At 40.9% G+C, this 15309-nt stretch overlaps 2 protein-coding genes across 7 annotated transcripts in view; one reads left to right on the plus strand and one right to left on the minus strand.

The window, feature by feature from the left end:
• Positions 1-15309, minus strand: part of PCYT1B (phosphate cytidylyltransferase 1, choline, beta) — a 137313-nt gene that overhangs the window by 42343 nt on the left and 79661 nt on the right. For all 6 annotated transcript variants that reach the window (XM_021080540.1, XM_005673503.3, XM_013986017.2 and 3 more), the window contains exon 4: positions 2290-2441. In XM_021080540.1, the coding sequence (XP_020936199.1) occupies positions 2290-2441 (152 nt within the window). The remainder of the gene's footprint in view (positions 1-2289; positions 2442-15309) is intronic.
• On the plus strand, positions 6046-11444 carry LOC102167889 (E3 ubiquitin-protein ligase RNF168). Its single transcript, XM_021080156.1, is given in 4 exon segments — positions 6046-9596; positions 9599-9695; positions 9697-10011; positions 10747-11444. Coding segments are annotated over 4 exon segments (1704 nt in total). The 5' UTR covers positions 6046-8455; the 3' UTR covers positions 10898-11444.

Below are 15309 nucleotides of genomic sequence, written 5' to 3' on the forward strand. Positions count from 1 at the left end.
TGGTTTCTCTCCTCTGCTGGTCCCTCTTCCTTCTCATACCTCTAGCAGTGGATCTTCTTGGCCTTCTGTCCTTCTGCCTCTAAAACTTCTCCTTCAGAGAATTCATTCCTTTTCAGATTTTAATCACCCCTACTATGAAGAACCAAAATCCTCATTTCCTGTCCTACTGATGGCAATAGGCCTTCCCTCGCCTTTAGGTCACATTTTATGTTGTGGAACCGAATTCACGTCTCTCTTCTCATTTGATTCAGACAACCACCTTGCGAGGCAGGGAGGGCAAGTATTATTTTAGGTGAGGTATAAGGCTGCTGAAACTATAAAACTTGTCAAATTTACCCAAAATTTCTCTTTCACCACCCTTGCTATCACTTTAAAAACCTGTCGGGAATTTACTTCCTCCTGAAAACTGCTGCCCCTTCCAATGGCGCCTCCATTTTCTCAGGTTACCTAGGCTCCCAACACCTTAGAATCAGCCTTTTTTCTGATTTCCTTCACTCGCCATAGCACAGAGGTCACAAGTCCCATTTGTGTGTGTGTGTGTGTGTGTACACACGAGTGCATACACCCATCACTTCCTCTCCATTGCCTATTCCAAATCCAGGGCTCCGTCACCTGGATTATTAATAACAACTTGTATCCAACTTTCCTTACTGTAGGCTCTTTCCTCTCCAAGCCATCCCTGTTACATGGTGGGTGGACCTCTTAAATACTGAATTTTCTTCTTGTCATCCTTGTGCCTGCTGCTCTTCACTAGTTCCTTGTTTCCTACCACATCAAGTTAAAAACCCCTTGCCTCGCTTTCACACCCCTTTATAACTACACTGAGAGGTAGTTTAGAATAGCAGTTCAATTTTCCTGGGTATGGATTCCTACCCCACCACTTATTAGCTATAGAACTCAGAAATTAAGTCATAAGGATTAAATCACGATTGCTGCTAATGCCATTTTGAACTAGGTAATTCTTTGCTGGAAGGGGAGTGTCTGTCCTGTGCCTTGTAGGATACTTGTAGCACCCCTGGCCTTGGCCCACTAGATGCCAGTAGAACCCCTTTGTGACAGCCAAAAGTGTTTACAGACATTGTTAAATGTTCCTTGGCGGCAAACTTGCCCCCACTTGAGAATCACTGGATTAAATAATATAATTGCATAAAGATGCTAAAATAATAACTGGTACACAGCAAATACTTCAGAAACGTTGTTCTCATTACTTCTATCCTTAGCACTCAAACTCAGTTGCTCATCCTCATCAATGTATAACAACAAAAATGTCTCACGGTAGCCATGAGATTGAATGTGATTCAGTAAGAGCACAGCACTTAGCACAGGGCTGGGCACATGGTAAGTACCCAATAAATGGCAGCCATCACTATCATGATTAGAATCACCATAATGCTTCCCACAAGTTGAAGATTCAATAGATGCCTAGTAAAAATGTGTTCATGATTGCTGGAAGTAAATCATATTGTAGTTTTTCCTTTCTCTTTTTACTCTTGCTGGGAAATTGTCTCCTCTGCTATTACCCATGCACATTTATCAGCGTTCTCTATTCTCTACTGCATCGTGAATTTAAAAATAGAAAAGAAAACTTTTAGAACAGCTTAATCTTATTTTTTTTGTACTGCTTATGAAAGGAAAGAATAGCTCCTAATGTGGGGCTGGTAGGGAGATACCAAGCGCATAATTTGATGCAGATCAAAAGAATTTCTCATGTTTTCAACTAATAAAAATCTTCTATCAGTAGGAGTCTCAGGGTCACAAAATCATCGATATAAAGTTCTTTCCTCAAAGGCTGAGTCCTGCCCTTCTGGATAAAATGTGTGGTCATTCATTCCATGAAAAATGATGCCTATGAATCTATAAGCATCGATAATGATGATGGTGGTGACTTTTTGGAAGCTCTTGCTATGGGCCAGCCAGTGTTCCGAGGGGGGTCTTACTGGATGATCTCATTAGATCCTCCAAACAGCCCAGTGGGGAAGGCACCCATGGTACCCATTTTACAGTTCAGGTAAGTGAGTTCAATATCTTGCTCAAGGTCCCGCAGTTAAGAAGGGACAGAAGCCACAGGGGGACCTGAGTGGTCTAGCTCCAGAGTGCCCCCTGAGGAAGTGGGAGGCTACCAGACTCCATGCCTGGGCACAAGACAGCTGCTATATCCGGTGATGCCACATGACAGTACCTGAAGTTACCTCTTTCAGGAAGTGGAAGTCTCTGGACTTTCTGGATGTCAGCCGTAGGAGCAGACAACTCCCTAACTTGGCTACTTAGAGAACATGGCAGAGCAAGTACCTTGTGTTTTTCCAGGAACTCTGGCGTGAGTGTCCAGGGAGCATCTCTGATGACTTCATCCACGTAGCGACAGTGTCTCAGAGCTTCGTATCTCTCTGCTTCATTCATCACGGTGAAACCTTTGAATTTGTGAGTGAGGTCGTCACTGCAAACTGAAGCAGGCAAATGCATTAAATGATGTTCACTGGCCCAGGCCCTGATTACAGCTTTCCCACTACAGACACGGCTTCTTCAGCAAGACAAAGAGCTCAGCCTCACTAGGTGCGTGGCATAATCAAATCCAGTTTATTATTTTTTTTTAATGGGAACAAAGGATCAGGGAAGCAAATCAAGCTCAAATCCACTGGCAATTGAGAATTTCATTTTAGTGCTAATTACAGCTGCAGTCTCCATTGTGGCTTTTATTAAAATTATCCTCCACACTACCTAGTGTGGCGTTCACATCTCTTTATTTCCTTAGCCTACCCTTCGGTGAAAATTACCACTCAGAGATAAAATGACCAAATGAACAGAGCAAGGAGAGCAAGGAGAGGGACCAAGAGGCCTGAATTGTAGAAGGCTTGAACAAGTGGTTCCAATTCCTTTACTAGATCATTGTGCTTAGTAACCAAAGTATGATTCATGCACATACACATACACACATGCACACACTTCTGTTCCCCGGATCGAGGTCCAGTCACTACACACCAGGCCACACAATCAAGAGGATAAAGTCACAAAATTGAAGATCTGATCTAGCAGAGTTCCTGCTTCCCACACCCCATCTTTTCTAGGTTTCGAGCTCCTGAATCCTCCAGTGGGGATGGTAATACCCTCCGTTATCACCCCGGAAAGCATTTTTTGAGGATTTCCATAGAAGTGCTTTAAAATAAAGTGAGCTTGGGATGGAAATGCTATAAAATTTGGTTGTGATGATCATTGTACAACTATAAATGTAATAAAATTCATTGAGTAATAAAAAATAAAATAAAGGGAGCAATAAGTATTATTCCTCATCATTTCCAGTATATATTTTTGTTGGCAAGAGCAGCTTTTCTACTTGTCAGGAGGAGAGGCCACTGTGGGTACATCTCTGTTCACCAATATCCCTGTCCAGCTCTTACTGCAGCCCATCAGACTACACTGACTGCTCCTGAAGATGAAGTGGTTTTCCTTTCAGGTATTAGGTACATACAATAACCTTACACATTTTAAGTGAATGACATATGTTTTTAAAACAAAAATACGGTCATTTTCTTGGAAACAAATCATGACCCACAAACAGAACCAAATCTGGCCACAGAGTAAGTACAGTCACATTCAGCATCTTTGGAAACCCTCCTTCTGCAGCCCTCACACTTAGCACCCGAACCATCAGCAAAACTGCACCAGAAGCCACGTTCTTCTCATCTCCTTTGCCACTCCCTTCCCAGCCCATTCACCAGCCCTACCCTAGGTTACCACGGAGGCCTACTAACTAGTCTCTGAACTCCAGCCCCCGCCCCGCCCCCAATAGCCTGTTCTCATCCACCAAAAGGATCCCATTAAAACCTGTCAGATTTCAGCAACCCCAGGATCCAAACCCTTCCCATCTCCCTCAGAGTACAAGCCAAACTCCTCCAGCAGTCTACACACTCCTACAAGATCCACACCTCCCTCCACTCCCACCTTGCCTCTCTGAATCCATCTCCTGTCGTGTCCCAGCTCCTGGCCTCCTTGCCATTTCCTGAAGCCAACAAGAACCCTCCTACTCAGGTCAGGGCTTTGCGCTACCTGTTCCCCACACCTGGACCACCTGTGCTCCAAATATCCACAGGGCTCACCCGCTCTCCTCCCTCCAGGCTTCCCCAGACACCTTATTCTCTTTTGGAGTCTGCCCCCACCACTGGCAGGTCCCGTCCCCTCCCGACTTGACTCCTTGCTATGGCACCCATCGTTGTTTAATTGTCTCATTTGTTTACTGTTGGTGTTTCTCTATTAAAATACTAGCTTGCTCAGGACAGGGACTTTTTTCTGTTTCTTTTTCTGAAGGCCCATAATAGGCTCTAAACAAATATTTGTTGAGTGAACTAACAGTGCTTGATACATATAGATGCTCAATAAAGTTTTCCTAAGATTTTAAAAAATGTTATTGGAGTGTAGGTAGCTTACAATGTTGTGTTGGCTTCAAGCGTACAGCAAAGTGAATCAGTTATATACATATCTATCTCCATTCTTTTTCAGATTATTTTCTCATATAGGTTATTAAAGAATATTGAGTAGAGTTCTCTGTGCTATACCGTAGGTCCTTGCTACTTATCTATTTAAAATAACTATCTCTAGTTACATTTCAACACACATACAAATAAGAGACTAGTGTGTCTCCTGATACACACGTATATGTCAATATATCTTCTATACATCCTGTAATGTTGTATAGACATATATAGAAATACAACATAGAAAATATTGTACTGGTTTACATCATCAAAATACCAACCACGTGACTGGCTCAAAAACCTTGATAAGTAACAGAATCAGCTAAGGGGCTTGTGAAAGATGCCCAGGCCCCACTCCAAGATTTTGATTCAGTGGGTGCTATAGTCAAAGTTCATATGTTAAAACTTTAACTCCCAAAGGTAATGATATTAGGAGGTGGGTCTCTGGAAGATACTTACTAGGTCATGAGGGTGGAACCCTCATGCAAGGGATTAGCACCTTACGAAGGAGGCCCCAGAGGAAGTTCCCATTGTAGCTCAGTGGTAATGAACCTGACTAGTATCCATGAGGATGCGGATTCGATCTCTGGCCAAGCTCAGTGGGTTAAGGATCTGGTGTTGCCATGAGCTGTGGTGTAGGTCGCAGACACGGCTTGGATCTGGCATTTCTATGGCTATGGTGTAGGCCAGCAGCTGTAGCTCCAATTTGACCCCTAGCCTGGGAACTTCCATAGGCAGCAGGTGTGAATCTAAAAAGCAAAAAATAAATAAGTAAAAAATAAAAGAATAAAGGAGGCCCTGGAGAACTCCCTAGCCCCTTTCACCATGTAAGATAACGGCGAGAAGAGGCAAGCTATGAATCAGGAAGCGGGCCCTCACCAGAAGGAATCCATGTTCATACTTTGATCTTAGACTTCTCAGTCTCCAGAATGGTGAGAAATAAACTCCTGTTGTTTTTGAGCTACCCAGTCTGTGGTACCTTGTTATAGCAGCCCAAACAGACTAAGACAATGGTTCTGGAGTGGGGCCTGGGTAGGTCTACTTTGGACAAGTTTCAAGAATGAGTCTGAGGCATACAGCATTTGAAAGCCCCTGAAGCACATTATGAACATCTTGAGTAAAGAACCGAGCCTGTGTTTGAATCACCCATCATGCCCAGTTGGGGGCGTGGGTGGTAGGGCCATAATGACTATGTTATGTATTGATTCACTGACTGCACTGGGTTTTAACTCCATAAATAGGAATTATTTATGGGCCAAGCTGTACAATTTAAAAATTGAGCCACAGCTTTTTAACTGTTCTTAAAAGACTTTATATTTTTAAAAGACTACAGGACCCTATTAAAACACTAACTCGGAGTTCCCGTTGTGTCTCAGTGGTTAACGAATCTGACTAGGAACCACGAGGTTGCGGGTTCGGTCCCTGCCCTTGCTCAGTGGGTTAAGGATCCGGCGTTGCCATGAGCTGTGGTGTAGGTTGCAGACACGGCTCGGATCCTGTGTTGCTGTGGCTCTGGTGTAGGCTGGTGGCTACAGCTCCAACTCGACCTCTAGCCCAGGAAACTCCATATGCCGCAGGAGCAGCCCAAGAAATGGCAAAAAGACAACAACAACAACAGCAAAAAACCCCACTAACTCAAGAATTGTATTAAGCAAAAATGGATTTCGGACCCATCAATTTTCCATTTTAAACAGAAAACTAGGCTGAGCCACACTCTCCCCCCACCCCGACATGGCTTTTGAACTTGCACTTGAGCAATTTGGTATAACTTTGAGATGAACGAGATCATGGCCTCCTGACAGAGCACAGAGAAAACAAACAACCTGTTTATGCCAATACGGGGTCCTATTTGCATATCCCAGGAGTGACCTCAAGAAGCAGATGAACAGGCTGACCAGTTATTGTCTAAACATTAATTACGCCCAAAGCAGCACTGTTATTCTCGAGTCTTGGCAAATGCACCCTGACAACCAGATGGAGAACTCAGAACAATGGCATTCAGTGGATGACTACATTGAGCTATCTGGGAGCTCCCGCTGTAGCTAACCTGTACTGGCATCTCACTGTGCTCAAAATGAAATATTATTAATACCCCCACAGGAGAAAAAACAGAACATAAATTCTGGAGCCCAACAAACTTGAGTTCTAATCCCAGCTCGGCCACATATTCCTGAGCAAGTTACTCTAACCCTCTGCTGTCTGTCTTTAAACCATGGCAATATTTAGAAAACTAAATTTGATCATATGTGGGAGCAGGGGTTCATGCTCAGTCACATTTGCCATTTACAAATAGCAGTAGTAGTCTAGGACTGTTTGTGGAGCTATTTATTCATTTGTGTTTGGGGTTCTGTCTCTTCCCTGCCCCCACTCCACACAGGTGCCCAACTTCTTGGTACAAACTCCCCCACAGAAGCTGTGAAGTCCAAGCTGCTGGTAGACAGCCTGTCTTTCTGGCTGCCGTTTTCCCAATGCCAGAGCTCCCTGGGAGAATTCTCTAAGGAAGAAGACAGAAGATTCCTTCAAAGGAGGACGAGGTCAAAAATCTGAGGATTCCACCAGCAGCAGAGCCTCAGGAGAGACTAGGACACTGGGGTTTCACCTGAGCACAGATTGCTGGGGCCTCACCTCCCACAGACACAGTGGGACTGCTCCTTCCTAGTAATTTTGTGCACTCAGACGATGAGGGCAGTGCAAAAATGGTGCTGGGCTGGAGACTGGAAGCCCTTCTCCTGTTCTTGTAAATGTTTTGCAATCTTATTTGACTCTGGGGAGGTGAAGAGACCCCAACGAAGGCTGAGATTGAATTTCCCACTAGTCAGGCAAAATAGAGCCTTAGGGGAATATTAATTTCAGTTAAAATACAATCGAGCATAAATCCCCATTTACAGGGTAATATTTATGTCTACTATATAAGAATAGTATTTCTATTACTGTTTTTTTTTTTATTCCCCTCCTGTGAGGCAAAACTGGGTATGTGGTGACTTGTATCCTTAAAAAATTTTTTCTAGGAAAAAACAATCTCTAATGTAAATTTTAATTTCTTTTCTGTTTTTTAAATGATATGAGCTTTTAAATTAAAATGGAGGGGAAAAGGGCTTTATAACTGGATAGTTTCAACTCACTAAAATAATACCCACGGAGTAGGCTTACATAAACAGTGTTCAAATTACTATTGACTACATGCTTAAAAATTAAAAGTGCAGGTATTATAATCATAGTACAAAATCATGGTAGTTTGTGGTATCTATTCCTGCCCAAGGTTGTGCTCCAGTGAGCACAGTTTCTGGTCTTTGAATAGATTATTTCTGCCAAATACCAAGTATTTCAACTGGACCTGTTTGTGCACTTGCCCCCACCAGAGTGGTTTCATGCACAAAGCCCTCGCTCCACACAAGGGAATTCCCACAACAAATCTGCCTGCAGACGTAAGGGGTCCACAGTTAATAGAGCAGTTTCTTTCAACTCACTGAAGGCATTTTATTTGCTAAATACACACCTCATATTAACAGCCAGCCTTTCAGCCAACCAACACAGAATACCTATTTTAAAGAGCTCCCAAACTTTCCTCACTACAACATTGTCCGCCATGAAGTTATTTTGTAAAACTCGAGAAATATAGTCTAAGGCAATGGTCTTCAAATTAGGGTACACATACCCCTGGGGATACACAAATGCCTTTCAAGAGGTACCCAGAGGTTGCCACAGCACCGCCACCAAGGTTAGGCTTTTGAGCTGACCGAGGAAAGGGAGGGGCGGGTTCAGAGCACCCGGAAGTGCTCAGTGTGCAGCCCCCACTCCGGAAGTCCCGCTCCTGCTTCCGGGCGTCTGGGCAGAGCAACGTTCTTCCTCGAGAGGTGGTTAGACGGTTGGGCACTTCTGTGTTCTAGCTGCCTGGAGCTACCTGCCTCTGCGGTCTTGGCTGCTGGAAGCTACTACAGGAGCATCCTCCCCTGGTGTTGATGTTGGATATACCTTATTAGGATATTAAAATGGCTGCACTATCCCAAGGAAGGAAAGACGCCATCCCTTCCTTGTCAGAATGCCAGTGCCAGATCTGTATGGAAATCCTACTTGAGCCTGTGACGCTCCCTTGTAACCATACACTCTGTAAACCGTGCTTCCAGTCAACTGTCGAAAATTCAAATTTGTGCTGTCCCTTTTGTCGCCACCGCCTCTCTACATGGACCCGATACCATACCCGAAGAAATTCTCTTGTCAATATGAAACTGTGGGAGATAATTCAAAGATATTATCCAGAGGAATGCAAGCGTAGAGCTTCTGGGCAACAATCGGAGGAAATTGTTGATCACTATCGACCAGTTCACCTAGTAAGTAAACCAGGGGAATTACGAAGAGAATATGAAGAGGAGGTAAGCAAGGCAGAGGCAGAGCGACGAGCCAATGAGGAAGAAGAAAACAAAGCCAGTGAAGAATATATACAGAAGTTACTGGCAGAGGAGGAAGAAGAAGAAAAACAACAGGCAGAAAAAAGGAAAAGAGAGATGGAAGAGCAAGTGAAAAGCGATGAAGAGCTGGCAAGAAAGCTAAGTCTTCAAATTAATCATTTGTCTGAGGGACGTGTCTTGGCATTAAGTTCCCAAAAATCTGATCTAGTCACAACAAAGTCGCAAAAGAAAAGTAGGAACAAGCAAACAAACACTGGAGATACTCAGAAGTATTTGTCACCTAAATCTCAACTTGGGTCAGCATCACAGTCTCAAGTTGTACAAGACGACAGGAAAAATTCCATGTCTAAGGAAACTGACAACAGTGAGGTGAAGAGCCCTATATGGCAAAGCACAGAAATTAAGGAAGATATGCTAACATTTTCTCCACAGATATGCCTTGAAGATCAAGAACAAAGTGCAATATCTTCAGCAGAGTCACTTATGCCTCAGTTGGGTGCCAGTAGTAGAGAATGTTGCCTTAAAGGAAAAATCAAAACAAGACCCAAAACTCATGAAAAAGAGTAATGTGTCATAAATCATGAGGGACCTAAAACCAGAGTTCCCTACTCTGAAGAAGCTGCAGTTAAGCCTGGTGGCAGAACAGAGACTGGGTGCACTGTCTCAGATATGACACCAATAACTAGAAATAACACAGTGGAGAAGAAAACGAAGTCTCACCTACTGACCAAAAAGATAGCTCCAAAAGAAAAAAGAAAACAGGAATCTTTGAAGCAGTCAGGGACCCATACTTTTCTGCAAAAAGAAGAAAAATGACTCCCAGTTTCCTCAGATAAAGAGGAAACAGAAATAAACTTTACTCAAAAACTGATAGATAAGAAACATCTACTTTTTGAGAGACATTTACAAGAAGAACAGGATTGGTTATTAGCATAACAGCTTCAGAAAGAGGTGGACCAAGAACACATGTGGCCAAACAGGCAAAAAGGATCCTCAGATGAATATCAGTTACATGCTACGTCCTCACCTCCAGACAAATTACTAAATGGACAGAGGAAGATTTCCAGATAAGAATTTCAAAAGACAAAAACTGATCTAGAGCATCCAGAACCTCAGAGACACTCAAAAAATGAAAACTGGTAAACTTTTAAGATTTTTATTTTCTCTATTATAGGTAATTTACAATGTTCTGTCAATTTTGGCTGTACAGCAAAGTGACCCAGCCATACATATATGTGTACATGTACATTCTTTTTCTCATGTTACCTTCCATCATGTTCCACAACGTGTGACTACATATAGTTCCCTGTGCTATACAGCAGGATCTCATTGCTTATCCACTCCAAATGCAATAGTTTGCGTCTACTAACCCCAAACTCCCAGTCCCTCCCCCTCCCTCCCCCTCGCCCTTGGCAACCACAAGTCTGTTCTCCAAGTCCATGAGCTTGTTTCTTTTCTGTAGGTAGGTTCATTTGTGCTGTATATTAGATTACAGATATAAGTGATACCATGTGGTATTTGTCTTTCTCTGACTTACTTCACTCAGTATGAGAGTCTCTAGTTCCATCCATGTTACTGCAAGTGGCATTATTTTTTCTTTTTTATGATTGAGTAGTATTCCACTGTGTATATATACCACATCTTCTTAATCCATTTATCTGTCAATGGACATTTAGGTTGTTTCCATGTCTTGGCTATTGTGAATAGTGCTACTATGAACATAGGGGTGCATGTATCTTTTTCAGTGAAAGTTTTATCCAGATATATGCCCAGGAGTGGGATTGCTGGGTCATATGCTACTTCTATATTTAGTTTTCTGAGGTATCTCCATACTGTTTTCCACAGTGGTTGTACTGAGAAAATTGGCAAGCTTCTTTAAAGATCCAGTTGAAATGTTCAGTTAATGTAAGAAAGATACCAAATTCTATTAGAGATAATTGTAATGTACCTAAAACCACTCATTCCCTACAGCCTAGTAAGTCACAGAAAAGTATTTTTCAGATGTTTCAGAGATACGCAAATTAATGCATGGGTAAAGGTGAGTGTTTTATAATCTAGTAAAGCTGGATTGTGAAGCTCTCTATCACAGATTCTTTATAAACTTTTCATACTGCTCTGTGGACACGTTCACTGTCCTTAATTAAAGGACTATGCGATGTACAAATATGTCTGTGCCAAACTCAGTCATAAGCAAGAGGCCCAATCCTTTCCTTTTTTAGTAACTGCAATGTACTAAGTTGACAGATCTAATGGATATAAAAATGCCTTGGTCAGGGAGTTCCCTGATGGAATAGCAGTTAAGGATTTGGCATTGTCACTGCTGTGGTGGGGGTTTGATGACTGGTCGGGAACTTCTGCATGCTGTAGGTGTGGCCCCCAAGAAAGAAAAAACAAACTTATTTTAAAAAATGCCTTGGCCAACTCCCAAGAAATCTTAATTTCCATGTGTTTCCCAAAAGTGCATATTTAATGGCCTTTGCTCACCATTTTGTCCTGACTAGTAAAGCAACATTATAATATACCAAGTGGGGAGTTCCCGTTGTGGCACAGTGGTTAACGAATCCGACTAGGAACCATGAGGTTGCGGGTTCGATCCCTGCCCTTGCTCAGTGGGTTAACGATCCGGCGTTGCCGTGAGCTGTGGTGTAGGTTGCAGACATGGCTGGGATCCTGCATTGCTGTGGCTCTGGTGTAGGCTGGCGGCTACAGCTCCGATTCGACCCTTAGCCTGGGAGGCCGCGAGAGAGGCCCAAGAAATAGCAAAAAGACAAAAAAACCCCACAAAATTCCATTATAGATTATAAATTCCATTTATAGATTATTTTATCCCATTTCATCTTCTAAAAGTTTATCATTTTCTACCCCCTGCTAACTAAAAATAAAATATCTATGCCAAATTACTGTTTGGTAGTATATGCCCTTTTCTTTAAGGGAAAATCAATTTTATTCACCAGATTCTCTCTTGGAGACCATGTTGTATGCATTTGGAGGAATTATTCTGATTTGCATCATAGGTTGAGGATTAGATAGGACATACTTTGAGGAGAAAGATGATTCATCGATGAACTTGTATAAAGTATTTAACTGATAGTCTTTTCTTAAAAAATAGTGTCAACCAGTTAAAATTCACCTTTCCAACAATTTCCAAGTACAGTACAATACTGTCAACCACAAGCATGTTGATGTGTAACAGATCCCCAGAACGTCCCTATCCTACGTGACTGAAACTGTGTGCTCACAAGGTATAAGCAGCAACTCTCCACTTCCCCTCCCTCTAGTCTCTAACTGAATGTCTGTTTGGGTTTTTTTGTTTTGTTTTATTTTTTGGGTTTGGGGCTTTTTATTTTTTAAATTTTGCAGGAGCATAGCTGACTTGCAAAGTTGTATTAATTTCAGGTGTACAGCAAAGTAAATCAGTTATGCATATACATTTATCCATTCCTTTTCAGATTCTTTTCCCATATAGGTTATTACACACTACTGAGTAAATTTCACTGTGCTATACAGCAGTAGGTCCTTGTTACCCATCTAGTCTATATATAGCAGTGTGTGTGTGTATATATCCCAACTCCCTAATTTATCCCTCCCCACCTGCACGTTTCCCCTTTGGTAACCATAAGTTTGGTTTAGAAATCTTTGAGTCTGTTTCTGTTTTGTAAGTTCTATTGTATTATTTTTATTAGATTCTACATATTGGTGATCTCATATGATATTTGTCTTTCTCTGTCTGACTTACCTCACTTAGTATAATTCCTAGGTCTATCCATGTTGCTGCAAATTGCCTTATTTCATGCCTTTTTCTTAACAATATGTGCTCTTTTCTTTCCTTAAATACATAGGAAAAGTATAACCAAGCTATCTAATAAAGATAATTAAGATTTTTCTGATTTTCATATTTGATTTTATTTATTCTCCAAAGCCAAACACCAATATTTAGAGAAGGAATGTTTTTTTAAAAGTCATACTCCTCTTCTTATAAGTATAATTTATTCATAAATTACATTGTATTCCTGTAAATTAAGGACATTGTTTTTGTAACTTTTTGTCTTGTTTCTAACTTGTTATAATATATAAATTATATATTACAATTTGTGTTTGTGTTGTCTTGTTTCTAACTTGTTATATCTACATCATTTTAGTCTTGACTGATTCTTTTTTATACATTGGATTCCATAATTTATTTCCCAGTGGTTTTTATAAAGCTTATTGAAATATATTAATATATTTGAATTGAAAAGACTTTTTCTTAGTTCCCAGATTTTTAGTAGGTTTGACAATGAGGACTGGCTTTGTCAATTGGATTAGATGGTGTTTTCAGCAAATCTGATAAACTGAAATTGCAGTCTCAAAGGGTTTTTTTTAAGTTTTAGGCAAATGATAAATGCATTTTTTAAATTATTGAATTGGCAATATTATAATTAACAATATTTCATATTCCCCAACCTTTATCAGTATATCTGGTTGAATAGGTTGATTTTAGGGAAAAGAGTATGGATTATAATTGAGTGACTTTTAAGTCTTGATAAAGCCTTTGTGTTTTACCTCCAAAAAGGGAGAAAGTAAATTATTCTAACAGCTTGGAAACAAATATTTTGGCAGGTCAGATTATTTCTAATCAATTTATAACAGTAAATTTGAAAAAAGGTCCTAAAATAAATTGTCACTTCATAGATCATTGCAATTATTTTGGTGACAGTAAGTTATTTTGTGGTATTTGGCAAATAACTCAGGAGTTCAAAAACTGACTGGCATCACTATAACAAATGTTTTCCATTTCCATCTAAGTACTTGTGTGAACAAAATATTTCAGCACTTACTTTTGTAACAAAGAAAAATAGGAATAAAATCAATGTTAAACCCTGTCTCATTCTAGCAGTAATATGTTCATTTACAAAAATATTCACCTACCAGTTCATCTTACTCATCTCATTTAAATGTTAGAGAATACCTAGCAGGATAAATACCAAAGGAAAAAAATCTCAAAAGAAGCCAAGGGTAAAAACAAAAAACAAAAACTTTACCTATAGAGGAGCAAGGATAAAAATTACGTTGGACTTCTCCATAGAAACAATGCAAGTAAGAAGTGAATGGAGTGAAATATTTACAATGTTGGGAGAAAAAACCCCATCAACCTAAAATTTTATACACTACACAATTATCCTTTATAAGGGAGGGGGAAATAAAGACTTCCTCAGACAAACAAAAATTGACAGAATTGTTTCCAGTAGACCTACTTTGCAAGAAATGTTTTGTGTTTGTGTTTGTTTGCTTTTTAGGGCCATACCCGTGGCATATGGAAGTTCCCAGGCTAGGGGTCGAATAGAAGCTACAGCTGCCAGCCTATGCCACAGCCACAGCAATGCAGGATCTGAGCCACATCACAGCTCATGGCAACACCAGATCCTTAACCCATGAGCAGGAACAGTGATGGAACCCACATCCTTATGGATACTACTTGGATTCATTTCCACGCACCACAACAGGAATGCCCACAAGAAATGTTTTAAAATGTTCTTCAGAAAGAAGGAAAATTATGTAGTTCAGAAATTCAGATCTAAATTTTAAAAAGGAAGAGCATTAGAAATAAGTGAAGATAAAAACAAAAACTTTTATCTTTCTTTTTTTTTTTTTTTTTTTTTTTTTGTCTTTTGTCTTTTGTTGTTGTTGTTGCTATTTCTTGGGCTGCTCCTGCGGCATATGGAGGTTCCCAGGCTAGGGGTCCAATCGGAGCTGTAGCCACCGGCCTACGCCAGAGCCACAGCAACGCAGGATCCGAGCCGCGTCTGCAACCTACACCACAGCTCACGGCAACACCGGATCGTTAACCCACTGAGCAAGGGCAGGGACCGAACCCGCAACCTCATGGTTCCTAGTCGGATTCGTTAACCACTGCGCCATGACGGGAACTCCAAAAACTTTTATCTTTCTTACTCTTAATTGATCTAAGAGATTACGGTATGTGTTCAAAATAATAATAGCAACAATATACTCAATTTTGTGTGTCTGTGTGTGTGTGTGTGTGTGTGTGTGTGTGTGTGTGCACTCAACAGCACCAACAGTAGAATACATATTTTCTCAAGCTCACGTGGAGCATTCACCAAGATATACCACATTCTGGACCATTAAACCCACCTTAACAAATTTAAAAGAACAGAAATCATACAATGCTTACTCTCAGATCACAATGCAATTAAAGTAGGAATCAACAAAAGAAAAAGAGCTGGAAAATCCCAAAATAACTGGAGATTAAACAACACATTGCTAAGTAACACATGGATCAAAGAATAAATCAAGAAATTTTTTTAAAAAATTTTATGTCTTTGCTTTTTAGGGCTGCATCTGTGGCATATGGAAGATCCCAGGCTAGGGGTCAAATCAGAGCTGTAGTTGCTGGCCTATACCACAACCACAGCAACACAGGACCCAAGCCACATGTG

The sequence above is a fragment of the Sus scrofa genome, chromosome X, assembly GCF_000003025.6.
Source record: "Sus scrofa isolate TJ Tabasco breed Duroc chromosome X, Sscrofa11.1, whole genome shotgun sequence".
Taxonomy (NCBI): Eukaryota; Metazoa; Chordata; class Mammalia; order Artiodactyla; family Suidae; genus Sus; species Sus scrofa.